This window comes from Aphelocoma coerulescens, chromosome 11 (assembly GCF_041296385.1).
Source record: "Aphelocoma coerulescens isolate FSJ_1873_10779 chromosome 11, UR_Acoe_1.0, whole genome shotgun sequence".
Taxonomy (NCBI): domain Eukaryota; kingdom Metazoa; phylum Chordata; class Aves; order Passeriformes; family Corvidae; genus Aphelocoma; species Aphelocoma coerulescens.
In genome coordinates, this window is record NC_091025.1 from 9,513,970 (window position 1) to 9,528,068 (window position 14,099).

General features: G+C 37.2%; 1 protein-coding gene across 2 annotated transcripts in view; it reads right to left on the reverse strand.

Annotated features, from left to right (window-relative positions):
* NFATC3 (nuclear factor of activated T cells 3) overlaps positions 1-14,099 on the reverse strand; it is a 66,053-nt gene that overhangs the window by 39,555 nt on the left and 12,399 nt on the right. For both annotated transcript variants that reach the window (XM_069026733.1, XM_069026732.1), the window contains exons 2-3: positions 9,670-10,801; positions 664-826 (exon numbers count right to left, since the gene is read on the reverse strand). In XM_069026733.1, the coding sequence (XP_068882834.1) occupies positions 664-826; positions 9,670-10,801 (1,295 nt within the window). The remainder of the gene's footprint in view (positions 1-663; positions 827-9,669; positions 10,802-14,099) is intronic.

Below are 14,099 nucleotides of genomic sequence, written 5' to 3' on the forward strand. Positions count from 1 at the left end.
GTTTTATAAAGATTTTGTAACTGGTGTCTGATGTCACTTATAAACAAGCCGTTAAATTTTGTCTTAACCTGACCTGGGACTAAGGTAAAGACCATTAAGCAATATTGAGGTAATTAAAGAGATACTGCTTTCACCTCAGGAAGTGGCAAACATAAACCAAGGCATCTTAAGAAGTCCCACAGTTTCTCAGCACCATTTGCCCCATGTTCAATGAATGAGGGTGGGTTCCCCTCCAAACTGTGTGAGCCAGCTGACACCACGGATATTAAAGGAGAATCAGTGACTATCCCTAACCAATCCAGAAGTCTCCCCAGCACAGAGCAAGATATTTGTGTACACACCTGAATGCTCAGAGAGAGAAGCACAGCACATCTCGTGCACTCAGTTTTTCCAACAAGACTGAATCCACACATCTTTCTCTTCAAAGAGAATATAACGCCAAAGCCAAGTCTAATTTACTAGGACCTTACATCTAATTCTGAGCTAAACAATAATTGGTTTTATTGGTCAGTGTTTTCAAAATACTTATCATTACATTTAAGGGAGAAAATCTTGCCCAAGAAAAGCTGTAAGCTTCACAAAAGGTAACAATTCACAGCATTGTAAATACCAATAACTGTAGTTACAAAATTACTTTCTATTCAAGAAAGCCAGACTTCCTACCTTTACTACAGGGTGTCCTCCAGTAGATGCTTTTACTGCTCCTCTGCTTCCTTCTGTTTCATAGTGAGCTCTGTGATGAGTTTTAGGCTGGATTTCTATTTTCAGTTCACACTGCCCATAATGGCTTGGTAAAGGCCAGTCAAGAGGTGGCAATGAAGATGTGCTGCAATCAAAACAAGTACATACACTGTGGTTACATGAACTGTGCCATCTGGCCACAGCACAAAGTCTTCACTGTAGAATACAGACAATAATGTCACTTTCCTATCAAATGATAACAAAATAAGAATACCTATCAGCCTAAAACTTATATGAAAATTCCAAAGTTTTGCTGGTACAGTAAAATCTTCAATTAGAATGGAATTTCTTCTTTCCAACACCTGAGCAAAAGAAAGGCACTGTATGACCCCCAGCCCCACACTACCAGTGCTACTCTATAATGCCCTTAATATTAACTTTTTAACCTTAAGTATATCAGCAAACAAATTCAAATGTGGTTTAGGGGGAACAGTCTAAATTCAATCTGCCAATCATTAAGTTTTAACTCTTTGCATTATTATCTTCCTTTCCTTTGGCAAGCATTGCATTGTGTTAAAACTATAATTAAGATGAACACTATGTGATCATCCAATGTTTTAAAAAGCTAGTTGTTCCATCCAAGCATAAAGACTTACTGCAACAGGCAACAAAGACACATAAAGTTGTATTCAGCTTATCCACAGACACACCCTTACACAGAGTAGCAAAGTCACTCCAAGGAAGAAGAACAAAATACAGTAACTGAAGTAACATGGAAGAACCTCAAATCAATGCTTGCATACCTACCCTTTTACCTGCACAGATTTATAGACTTAAGATTCTAATAAGATGAACAGTCAGATTCAAGCCAGAAATTACCTGGTAGAGCAAATTAAATTATGACCATTTAGAAGTGAACATTTATAGCATTGTTTATCAAACAAAAACATTTATAATAAAAATAAGCTTCTATCAAAATAGTTTTTTACTACCTTACTCTGACCAATAAGGAAAGCAAACTAGGTTTTAAAGTGATGGACAAATATTGGTTTGTATCATCATCTGGGAAAGCTCAATTTCATCTCTTACCACTTTACAGGAAATCAGGTAAAACCCACCACCAATCAATGCAAATTTCCACAAACATGAATAGTCACAGAACCATGAAAGATAAATGATTCCTTTTGGGGATTTTAGCTAAGACATACCAAAACATATCCACAGTTGAGAAAGAAGATAAATATTTGGACTGAAGAAAAAAAGAAAAAAATCTCTGTCTTTAGGAAGTATCTGGAGGGACTTGGGCTCAGCCTGCAGCACCACATATCTGCCTTTTACTACAGAAGTGTCAGTCATTAAGAATGGAAAAGAGGGAGAAGAAACGGCACTGCTTGCTGGCCTCCTCCTCAGGAGAACAACCTCCAAGCTGCTGATCTGCTCTTTCATGGACACTGTACTGTGCCCTTCAGGAGAGAGCTGGCATTATAACATAAACCTTCTCTCCTGAAGCACCTTTTTGGGAGCAATCAGAGGAACAATGTGAGTATTTCCCTTTCTTCTTACTGAAAGGCAGAAATGTGAGAAATAAATCATTGCCACAAGCATTCAGCATACAGCAAAGAGGCTTCTTTCCCCTATAAGGAGGTCTGATGACTGGTCCTCCCACAGCAATAGTATTTACTGGGTAGGAGAGGATGGTGATGTCAACAATAAAAGAGGGAACTGTCAGGAATGCAGTATAAGCCCAATCCTTCCAGATACTCACCACAGGCCAAGACGTACTGCCTAAATGCTACTACTGGCTATCAACTACACCTTGCCATTCACTTTTATAGCTATTGAGGGAGAAGGATTCAAGTCTTCAGTCTGAAAAGGAAAGAAAACGTCAGGATTAGAAGATACTAAAAAGGGTTTAAAAAGAAATGTAGCATGTAAGAATTTTTTAACAGTGTTTCTGAAAATGTTTTTATCCCCCATATAACCAAATTTCTGTGTCAAAATAGTTGGTATATACTGAACAGATATGGTACCTGAGAGAACTCTGTTAACGCACCATAGGCTATATACCAATTATTGGGAGGTATTACTGAAAGTTGAAAGATAAATTCAGTCAAGAAAAAAATATTTGTTGCTCAGGACCACTCCCCATACAGTGTCTCAGGGAGATTTACTCCTCCTGCAATTAACTAACAATAATGTTGCACAAGACAACAGTCTGTTGTATCAGAATCACATTATCTTTTGAAAAAATATTTGGCATACTAGAACAAACAAATGGAGACAGAAAAAAAAAAAACCCAAGTCTCAAGATTTTGTCATTCTTTGAAAACAAGTAGAAAATAACAGCATGAGAGAGCAAGGAAGCGTACCATGCACGTGTAGATCCTTAAAACATTAAAAAGTTGCAAAGCTTCCAATACACAGATTCCCTAGTAAATGACACAGCTTTTGAGGCTGTACTGCATCAAACACATGTTTTCTAGATGTAGCTGGTTCAAGAGTTACAGTTGCTTCCCTTTTGACGTTGGATATCCAAACTGTTGTTTCTCTCTGAATATTTTTCTTTTTGTCTCTATCACCCTGAACTTCTCAGCAGCAGTGGATTCTTAAAAGGTTTTAGGTTACTCTGTCATATACCTTTCTGCCCTGAAGGGGTATCATTTTATGTATTTTTGCTTTCATATCATCCTTACACATTTTTTGAGACAAATACTATAGAGGTACACATTGAACTGAATCAGCAATCTAACTTTGGTTCATTTTGAAATGTGAATTTTTTCATCCTTTTAATTTACCAGAGTTCCAGTTGTCTGCACATCTTCAAGCAGAACTAAAGGGTGAGAAGCAGAGTGGGAACTTCCTAATCAGCACCATCACCTCATTAAAGTCACATGAGCCCACAAGACTGCACCTTAAATAAATTTAAAAATCCAATAGAATACAGTCTACAAACTCTCAGTATTTTGGGTTTTTTAATTCTAAGTAGAATTCAATATCAAATGAGAAAAACCATGTCAGCCTTTGGGGTGCAAGAAGTAACAAATTTGCATATGTTTTGAATACATTTTGATATGAAGCAATGTTATTTTGTATCAGATGCTGAATATGGGAATGGAAGTCTGAAGCTGCCAGCTTTACTGCATTTAAGGATCCATTCTCAAGAAAATATTATTCAGTCTACGCTGAGGATCAGCAGTAAAACTACTAGCCAATTCACCACAGTTCTCAGGTGTTAACTGTGCATTGAACTTCAGTGATCTCTGATAGTGCAGAATTTAAGTTCAAAATTTAGTGGTGCATTACTCTTAAAATATCTGGAACATGGTTAAGAATTAGCAGCTCAGCTGCTTCAGAAATGAACAAGTACTTTCTCTGTCTCTCCCCAGCTTAAACACAGCATGACAGCTTTGTGCTATTGATAAAGACATCTAACTTTACATTCAGAACCCAGATCAGCTGCTGGCCATGAGGGTTCTTTCAAGTTATTTTAGAACAAAAGATTAAGAAAAATGAGAACTTTAGTTTTTTAAAACCTTTCACTTTTCAGTCTTGATGAGGAAAGAACATGTCTGTAGATATTTCCACGTGTTTCATTACTAAGTTCTTCCCAGTTCCGTGCCAAATTACTGTTATAATAGCTTGGGACTTCCCTTTTTTTTTTTTTTTTCCTGAATAAAAAACCTTATGAGCAATGCAGTAACCTACTAGTAAAGGACCAAATCACATGTCAGGATATGGATATGGAAGTAATGAGTGATAGTCATTCTAAAGCTTTCATTAAATCAAACCTTAGCACATTATTGAAACAGCACCAATCTGTAAACCTACAAATGTCATCCTGGAAATATCAAGGGAGTTTTATAATCTGATTAACGCAAGCCTCCAAAAGCTCATACTCATATCACATCAAGACTAAAGACTTTAGGGAACAGCAGCTACTAAAGGGAACTCAGAGGTAAAGAAAGAACCCTTTGGCAGCATTCTCAGGAGAAGCAACCACATTTAAAGCTACCACTTCATTGATTTTATCAATATTAATTTAACAAATACCTTCTTCTCTGCAACCATTATTTCCAAAACAGAACTGACTGATGAGGAAACAACTGATGTTCAGTGTAAGAACAGCCAAATGTGTCCATAATGACTTCAGCATTGAGACCTGTAACAGCCAGGGCACAGCTCATGGGCTCACGACACCTCTCTCACATAGGGAGAAGCTTAGGGCAGAAATAAGACTGCTTGTTTGCATTTGACTGCAGCCCCAGAGCAGCATGTGTGGGACAGAAGGAACAAAGCCTACAGGACTCATTAACACAATCCAGTTAAAAACAATTACCTTCCACTTGTAGCACTGGTTTTGAACACAGGTGCAACTGACACAAAAAGTCATTTTAGCCACTCTGTATGAAAATGTTTCTGCCTCTTTGTAGCCACTAAATCTAGTAATAACCTTTCAAAGATATCCTGTAGTATCCCCAGATAGTTGTGAAAGTTGTTTCCTTCATTGGTTGAGATTCCCAGATCTTCTAGGGAGATACTTTTATTAATTTTTAGTTGCAGCAAAAACAGTTTTCTACTTACAGCTCCTCCTAACATTTCAAAAGGGAAAGAGCTCACTGACCATACAATGGCTATTCCACATTTTTTCCTCATCCCAAGTTTTTGCAGAGATGAACCCACGGCGTATTCTGTGACAAGTCAATGTTGCAACACAGCAACCCCCTGAGAATCTCAAATCATAACTATGATCCAATACTATGGTTTTCAAGAACTCTTGTAGAGCCAAAATACTGCTGCAGCTGCTCTTCACTGTCTAGAACAAAGCAATATTCTCCCAGGTGGAGAAATTCTGAAGTTAAGAAGTTTGGGGCCATTCCAGCTGCCACAGTGACCTATCAATAGACTTTATTAATACTGTTTACATTCAAAATACCACCATTGTGTTCCTAGCAGAGCCACAGTTAATAATGCTTTCAGAATACAGGTACAGTGTATTGCCACATGGAAATCTCTGTTCCATCATCCCAGAACAAAGTGTAGAGATGAATAACAGGTATAACACAAAGGTCCTGTATCAAACACTATGTGAATTTCTCTGGATTCATTAATAGTGTGTAAACATTACAGTGATAGCCTTGCTCATTAAAAACCTAAGAGGTTCAAAGTTCCTTTGCTTGTCTCACTTAAGTGGGTCCTTATCTTCAAAGACAGTAATTCGCAAACATTTTCATTTTCAAGTTTTGCTAGTAGAATAGCTGGTGTTATTTCTATTTATCAGAATAAGGTGATAAATACTTAGCAGACTAACTTTGTTTATAGAAATCTTTCAATGCAAGTGGACTTCTGAAATTAAGACCAAAGTCCCAATATAGTTATGGTAAAAATAGGACATACTTCTGTTCCTCTCTAGACTTCCAAGAGAAGGATTCAGACAAGAGAAACAACTTTTCCAAGTATTCCACTATCTACCACTTTATTTGAACTAATTTCTTTTCTGAATGAATAAATTACATTGTCAGCCATCCTGGTTTTCAGCAGTAAAATACTCTCAAGCTGCCATTACATATCCACCAATAAAAATATTTCTGTGCTGTAAATACATCTGTCAAAGCCTGTTTGTTCACCACCACTGGAATAAAGAAACTAGTTGATGTCCCATCACTTCTCAGTGGCATAGATTAAATTCATGACATAACAGTTTGGAGACAAACACCAATTTATGTAGTAGTTTTTAAATCAATGTGCAAATCTCTATGAATTCCATGAGGGAAGTAAAAGAAACCACATTTTATTTCAAGATTTTTGACCATTAATGAATATTGCCTGGTTATCTTCCAGACACAAAAGCACCATTTGTTGCCATCAAACACTGTGGGGCTAAAGAAAGAAAAAATGAACGACTCATTAAGTTTACTACCCTGTAAAATGCCTCTTTGCTTGAGACACAGATTCTCAAGATCCACTTTACCAAACCTAAAGCCTACTCTTTCACTAGTCGTCCATATTAAAATTTTAAGTTTAAAGCAAAAGATAACAAAAAACCAAGCCTAAAAGCAAAAATAACAGAACTCCCATGATTTTCAATTGCATCATCAGTGATCACTCCTCTAAAAAATAGCCCCATGTTACCTACACCAGTGCTGGCCATGTCTGCGATGGTCCTCAACTCCGTAATCCCATAACCACGGAAAGCACCAGCAATGCTGCTTGACCTTTTATGAATTGTACTTTTAGAGTGAAGTCCTCACCAAAGGTATTGTATTCCATCACCTGCTCAGTAGAGATTTCTAAGTCATCTCCAGACTCTTTTTATTTCCCTTGCTCATGTAAAAAAAGCATTGTAAAACAGACTTCCTGATTTTTTTTTTTCACTTTCTGGAAATCTTACAACTCAACCTCCAACAGCAAGTGTGCAAGAAAGGCATAAAATCAGCACAATTGTGGAATGCTGGGGTAAAATGGGGAGGTTGGATCTACTATCACTGCATCGGGATCCCAAAAAGAAAGGGTCTTTTTAGGGGAAGGGAAGGAAAACATGAGACACAGATAAAACCATGTCTTATCCATCACCTGTGGGGAAGCTGAGGGTGAAAGAAACAGGTATCTTAAATAGTACCAAGAGTAACTATGTAATAAATAAAATTATCAAGTTCATTGCTGACTATTCTGTAAAATGACCCATTGAATCTGCCATCATACCTGGTGAGTAACATCATCAACAGACACCTCCACTATTCCCTGTGGAAGCTGCTGCCCAGTTCTGTCACTTGTAGGAAGGAATTGTTGCAGTGGTCCTGCCCAGTCCCTTGACTATGCTTATCTTTCACAAGGAAGCAGAAATGGGACTCAGGGCACGTCATACACAAACATTTTTCATATGCCACTGACTGGCCGATTATGGGTTTCTGTGACCAAATAACAAGCTGTCATCTACAAAACAGTTTGGATGGCATGTGAAATATTACTAACATGCTCAAAAGCATGTTATACATTTTTAGATTTTGTTAAGCATTGCACACTTACTGAAAACAGAATAATGAAGGAAAACATGGTCAGGGCTTGGCAGATAAAGCAGCTAACAGATTTACAAAACTTTAGAGAGCACTCAGAGCAGAAGGTGCTACCTACACATTTCACACCACGGAATACATGAGGCAAATTACCCTGCCTTCTACCAGGGGTCAGTTATTGCAGCTGGGTCTGCACCTCACCTGCTTGGAATCAGTACTCCAGTTTACTTCATGCACTACTTTGTGCTTGACAATACAATCACGACATTAGAAAGTGTACTATTTTTACTATATCTTGTAATTTATACTACAATTAATACAATTGTACATACAATATGTATGTGAATACATAAATAGAAATTATATAATTCCTTATGACAACTAATATGCTCACTTTTGGTCACCGTCATCAACTATATAGAAAGAATGGATCTTCTTGCATTTCATTTTTATTCATAAAATGTAAGGATCAACTTAGCTACCCTGGTTTGTAAGAATCAAAATTATAAAATATTATATGACAGAATAGAATGTTTTACATACTGAAGATGCACACTGCCATACCCCCAATGGAACAGGCTACAACTGCTAAGTAATTGAAGATATCACTGAGGATACAGCTGTCAGTGCAGCCATTTCCACTAATTCAATTGTCAGCCAACATTTTTGGCAGCAAATGTACTCAGCTTAATAGATTTATGTAGCTTAGTTGTGTATAGGTGTAGTCTTCATTATCTTCTGCCTGTTTGCCCATCTTATATTTACAGAAATTCTTCAGTGCCAGCTTCTAAATAAAGTCTGACATTTAAAAAAATGTTTTTACTTTTTAATGAAAACATGAAATGTGCTTTTTATTCAGTTGTACTCAGTTCTCCACAGTACAAGAGGAAACAGGTATGAGCTGTCTGTGTTTTAAACTACTTTGTTCATCCCACAGAAGAACCACTGATCGACACCCCATGCCTGTATGCTCATGACCTCTAACCCTACAGTAGTGCTCACCTTTTATGAACAATGTTAGTCTGCAAGCTAACAAAAATGCCAAGTTAGGATTGCTTAGTATCCTTCATGAACATAACACAATTCCAAGATACACAATTAAGTTAAAACAGTCATCATTGTCTTAGTTCAAATGAAAAGATTCTAGTAACAGATTGAGCACCTATTACTAACAGATGGCAATGGAATTAAAAAAAAACCTCCAGACTCGAAGACAGTTAACTTATCTGTTAACACAGTAGTTTCAGACCCAGTAGAACAGATTTCTCCAGCCAGCAGCTTTACGTCTTTAGTGTTAAATTTTACATCTATAAACAGTTATGTGGAAGAACATTAAAGGAGGAAAAAAAATCACTTCTATTTACTAAAATCAGTAAAATTCTGCAGAGAGAAATTAAAATCTGTGGTTATTCAATTAGGCAAAAAAATAATGAAATGGTTGAGTAAGTATTGCTTAAATATATTTAGCTGTTAACAAGCCAAGCTTGGTGACAACTTCTGAAATATTATACAAGCTCTATGACTTGAAAGATCACAGAACTGATCCATCTAAAAAGAAACAAACTGGAAAGGATGGGGACTTTTTCCCCCAGTTGAACCAGTTCCCTCCTCTGAGTCTCCACAAATCATCCTGCTAGTACACGACAGGACTGCAGAAGGAAAAGACCTATTTAATTCTATCATGGATAGTGGAAATATCTTGGAACTACAGCCCAGACATCCATTCCTTCTGGATGAGTTTCAGCATGGCATACAAATTTTTTTCTTTATTTTATTTACAGTGCATCTACTGTATTTTAAAAGATGGTAGGTATTTGGTATCTCAACTTGTTTTTTCCTAAATATAACATCTTCCTGCCTTCAATAAGTTTTCTTTAAGAAGTCTTAATGCATCACTGAAATACAAGCACATTTATATGTCTATTTAAGATGCACAGGAGGGGAAAAACCAGGAGGGAAGTACTTTCCAATCACTTACCGGAATATAGGAGTGTGACCAGGCTTCGGTTTGTTCCAAGTAAAGTGCGAAGGAACAGAAAGAAATTGGTCTCCGGGCAAGTCTTTTTTCAAGGTGTGCTGAGATCCAGAGCAATCATCTACTGCAGTTTCAAGGGATGATGACAAATTACCTTGCTCTTCAGGACAGATATCTATTTTTCCAGATAAAGTGGCAGTCTGATCCTCTGAGGTCTTTCTGGTTTTTAGAGGAATATCAGTCTCTGTACAACACTGAAAGGGTGAAAGGCCAGAATTAAGGCCTTGTACATTATGAATGGAAGTGTTTAGCCATGTGTCTTCTGTTATGCTTCCTCTGGGAGAATGGCCAGGTGATGGAGTTGGAGAATGGTGAGGAGAGAGAGAACCAGCATAGCAAATCTCAGCACTGGAGTGTCGTCGTTTCCCACAGGGGGATGTAGGTCTTGATGAGGGCCTTGATGTTGGTCTAGGGCTTAGCCAATTTTCATCTGTAATACTAGTTCTAGGAGAATGGCAGGGAGACTGTCTAGGTGACAAGGCATGCCCAAATCCATAAGGCTGCTGCCACGTTTCATCACTGGGACCCCTCGGAGAACCACCAGGTGATGCCAAAGGAGAGCCAAGGGTAAATCGAGCAGCTGCTTCATTTAGCTCTGAGTCTACGTCATCATAAACATGGGAAATGGATTCACAAGAGGAAGCATCTGAAAACCAACTCCTGGATGAAATGCTGCTGGCAGGGCTCGGACTAAGGGATGATTCCCTATACGATGGCTCAAGAGGAAGATAGAGATGGTCCCGGGAAGGCCTTTCCATATACTCATTTTCTGTGCCATTTGTGTGTAATTCATCTTCATTGGCCTCAATCCCCTGGTGACAGTTGGGTGAAATCGATGTGATTTGAATGCTGGGGCACTCGAAGGGCTTGGGTCCACCTAGTGGACTGTACTTGGATTCTGGTACCTCGCAAGTGCCTTCATAGTTCTTGTGACTCTGATGTCTTGTAGGAGGCGTCAGAGGAGAGGAGTGAGACTGCAGTCCATGGCGAGGAATACAAATTGGCTGATTGACAGAGGACGATGGCTGGTCTACATTAAAGATATATATGGATGCACAGTCATCTGACTCAAGGTCTGAAAACAAAATTTAAAAAGAAAAAAAAAGTAGTAAGAGTCAGAATGCAACACTTGGAAAAATGTCATAAACAAAATCCTTTGCTCCCCAGATATGGGCTATTATCAACATCCTAGACATTTCCCACTACTCTAGTTACACAAAATAAAGCTAATTCTTAATTTTAAATTTTCCCCAGTCAATTTTACAGTGAAATATGACTACAGCATGGTTTTCTATCATAAATCCTGTTCTCAAGCAGATTTCACAGTTTATACACATCTTCAGTCATTGAAAATATATAAACAGAAAAATGGGTTGAAATCCTGAAAGGATCTAAGCTTGAACACTCAGTTCCAACTTCATCTTTCATAACTGTATTCCACTTTAATAATTAAACATTTTAAATCAAAAATCATTAAAAATTCATCTTTTTGACACAAACAAGACTAAGGTACTTTCTGCAAGCCCAGTCAATACTTACAAGCACCAGAACATCACATACATAATATTTATCTACTTCAACAATAGAAAGCACATCTTACAGTGACTCAAACTTGAATGAAGATTATGAACTTCTAAAAACATTCAACCAAAAGAGCCCTAACAATGAATATTATTAAAGATACTATAAAGAATCATATTCCTAAGATATATTTTTTGTAGCTTAGAAAACTCTCAGTTGCCTATGCTAAATAGCATTTTTCAGTGCAGTCGCGTGAAGTTTGAGCACAAGTTGTTCAGCAAAATAAGGCAAAACAAAATATTCTCAGATCTCACTAACTTATCCAAAACACAGGAAATATTCCAAAGAAAAACAAACTGAGAAGGAGTACAAGTCCTGTTAACAAAATCAGCAACTTTGTCTTACAGAACTGAAGCAGATTTTCTTGCCCCACTTCTCAATATTGAATTAACTGCCAATATGAGACATTTGTCTGAAATGAAAGTAGAAAACAACTTTTTTTTTGTATTTTGTAGCCACTGTGATTCCACTCTTGTTTCTTTCCACTTGTAAATGGGGTCTTCACTCTTTAATTTTCCATAAATCCAGGCTAGATGACATTAAGTGCATCTCTTGGTATTAGGTCTTTTTTAAAAATTATTTTTATCCTGACTATCAGCAGACTATTAATATTTGTTTTAAAATAAATGTAGTCTCTCTCAGAATCAGTTAAAATATCCAGACAGGAAGCTATGTATTTTAGACCTTTCCATGATGAAAAAAATTAGTTTGTTAATGAAGTCAGACTATTATCAGTTTCACTAATACCAATCAGCTTAATATTAACTAAAACAGAAACAAAACAAAACACCAGCTCCTCACAGACAGGGAAGCATTTCCAAATGAAGAGAAAGCACATTGTTACCAAGGAATGAACTACTTTCCTCAGACTTCATTAAAAAAAAAAAAAACAAAAAAGAAAAAGCTGACAGTTCATGGGCAGGGAACAACTCTATAAGAAATCTATTAAAGGAGGCAAACTGCATTTAAGGAGTACCTAGTAATATTATAAACACTGTGTGATTTTATATATATTATGGTTAAGTATGACAATTATCCATATTATATATCATTAACTACAATTATATGTGGTAAGAGCACAAAAAGTCAGTACAGGTTGATTTCTAAATATGCACACACCAAAAGGATCAGGATTCTCAGGAAGGCCTATTGCATGCATCACAGACAATAACACCCTCACTATGCTGAGCTCTACCAAAACCACATTTCCCTGTCCTTTCACTAGGGTAACAAACATCTTTTAAAACATTAATTCAGAGTCTTTCTTTTTGCTCTTTTCCATCACAAAACATGAAATGCAGACAGCAGCTGGTTATAAGTTTTCCACATCTATTAGTGTATTAATGTGCAAGATCACTGTTGTCTGTTTCCTAACTCAGTATTAATAAAAACAAAGATCAAGGGAAGAAAAAGGCAATCCTAATAAAGGCTACTATCCAGCTTATCAAAACTTAGAAACAAAACAGTTACAGCTACAGAATTTTTGAAATAACAATAAAATTGTTTTAGAAAAACAGCAGTTGGAAGTCTTCAAGCCCTGTGTGTAACCATTTACTGTCATTAATGGTTTTAGGAACAGTAGCAGCACAGTGTTTGCACTAAAACTCTCACCACTGCAAAGAGACCTATTTCTCTTGCACGAATAATCAAGAAATCTTAAAATATTTAAGACAACTTCTCTACTTTCGGTGTCACAGGGATTTACAAAAAGCAGACATATATTCAAAATTTAAGTTTCACATGGCTGAGGTGGAGAGATCAGACTGCACAGAATTACCAACAGCAGCTGGGAAGAACTGGAGAAGAGATGGAGCAGACAGGAGACAGCGCTTTTTTGACTCAGGCTTCTTTGGTCCATCTCCTGACAAACAATCTCTCCTGAGTTTGGCACTGTGCTCTCCTGTTACCCCTCCCCAGCCACACATGCACACACACAAAAAACAGGAAGCTAGAAACCTAATGAATATCCAATCCCAAAAGCATGCCTAACAATGTGAACACAATATGGTTTGAAGACTAAATCACTCAAACCATTTTCATACACAATTGATAAACATGTAGATTTATTTCAGTTTGCACACACAAATCCTCCCCTGTGTTAAAATAACCTGTTAGTTGCACATAAAGGACAACACTAAGACCTTTACAAATCATGTCATTAATTCTACTGGATTATTTACCAGTAATAATTTTTGTCCTATTAAAGACTGCAGAGAATCCAATCTTGAAGAGCCCTCTAACTTATCTTAAAGAATAGTAAACATACAAACACAAATACAACTTGGGGGAAAAGAGAAAGAATGAAAAAAACTTAGGTGATAACCCTTACAAGAGAAATAGTGAGAATAGCACAAAACAAATCCAACACAGGGCTTCAAGAAGCAGAGGGTAAACAAAGGGAAGTCTCACAATAGGCAAGTGTAAGGCAAAAAAGAGTTATAGAGAAGCCCAAGGGAAAAAAACTGAGTTATGGAAATCTGGTTACTTAATAGGAGAGCTATTACATCCAAACAATCCTATTGGGGGAGGAAAGACAATAAAGAAGTAAAGTTGGCCAAGTCACGAGGCCATCACTGACCATAAAATATAAGAAAGCACTCAAGAACAGAAACCAGGGCAGATTACGAAGGTAGAGCATACAAACTACCACAGGCACACAGGGGCAAGATGTTAGATAGGACAGACACAGCAAAATACAAGGACCACAAGAAGTAGTGCCATTCACATCAAAAGCCCATCAGGACACTGAAAAGGCAGGTGTGCTAAATCCTTTTGCATTAGGAAGGACAACA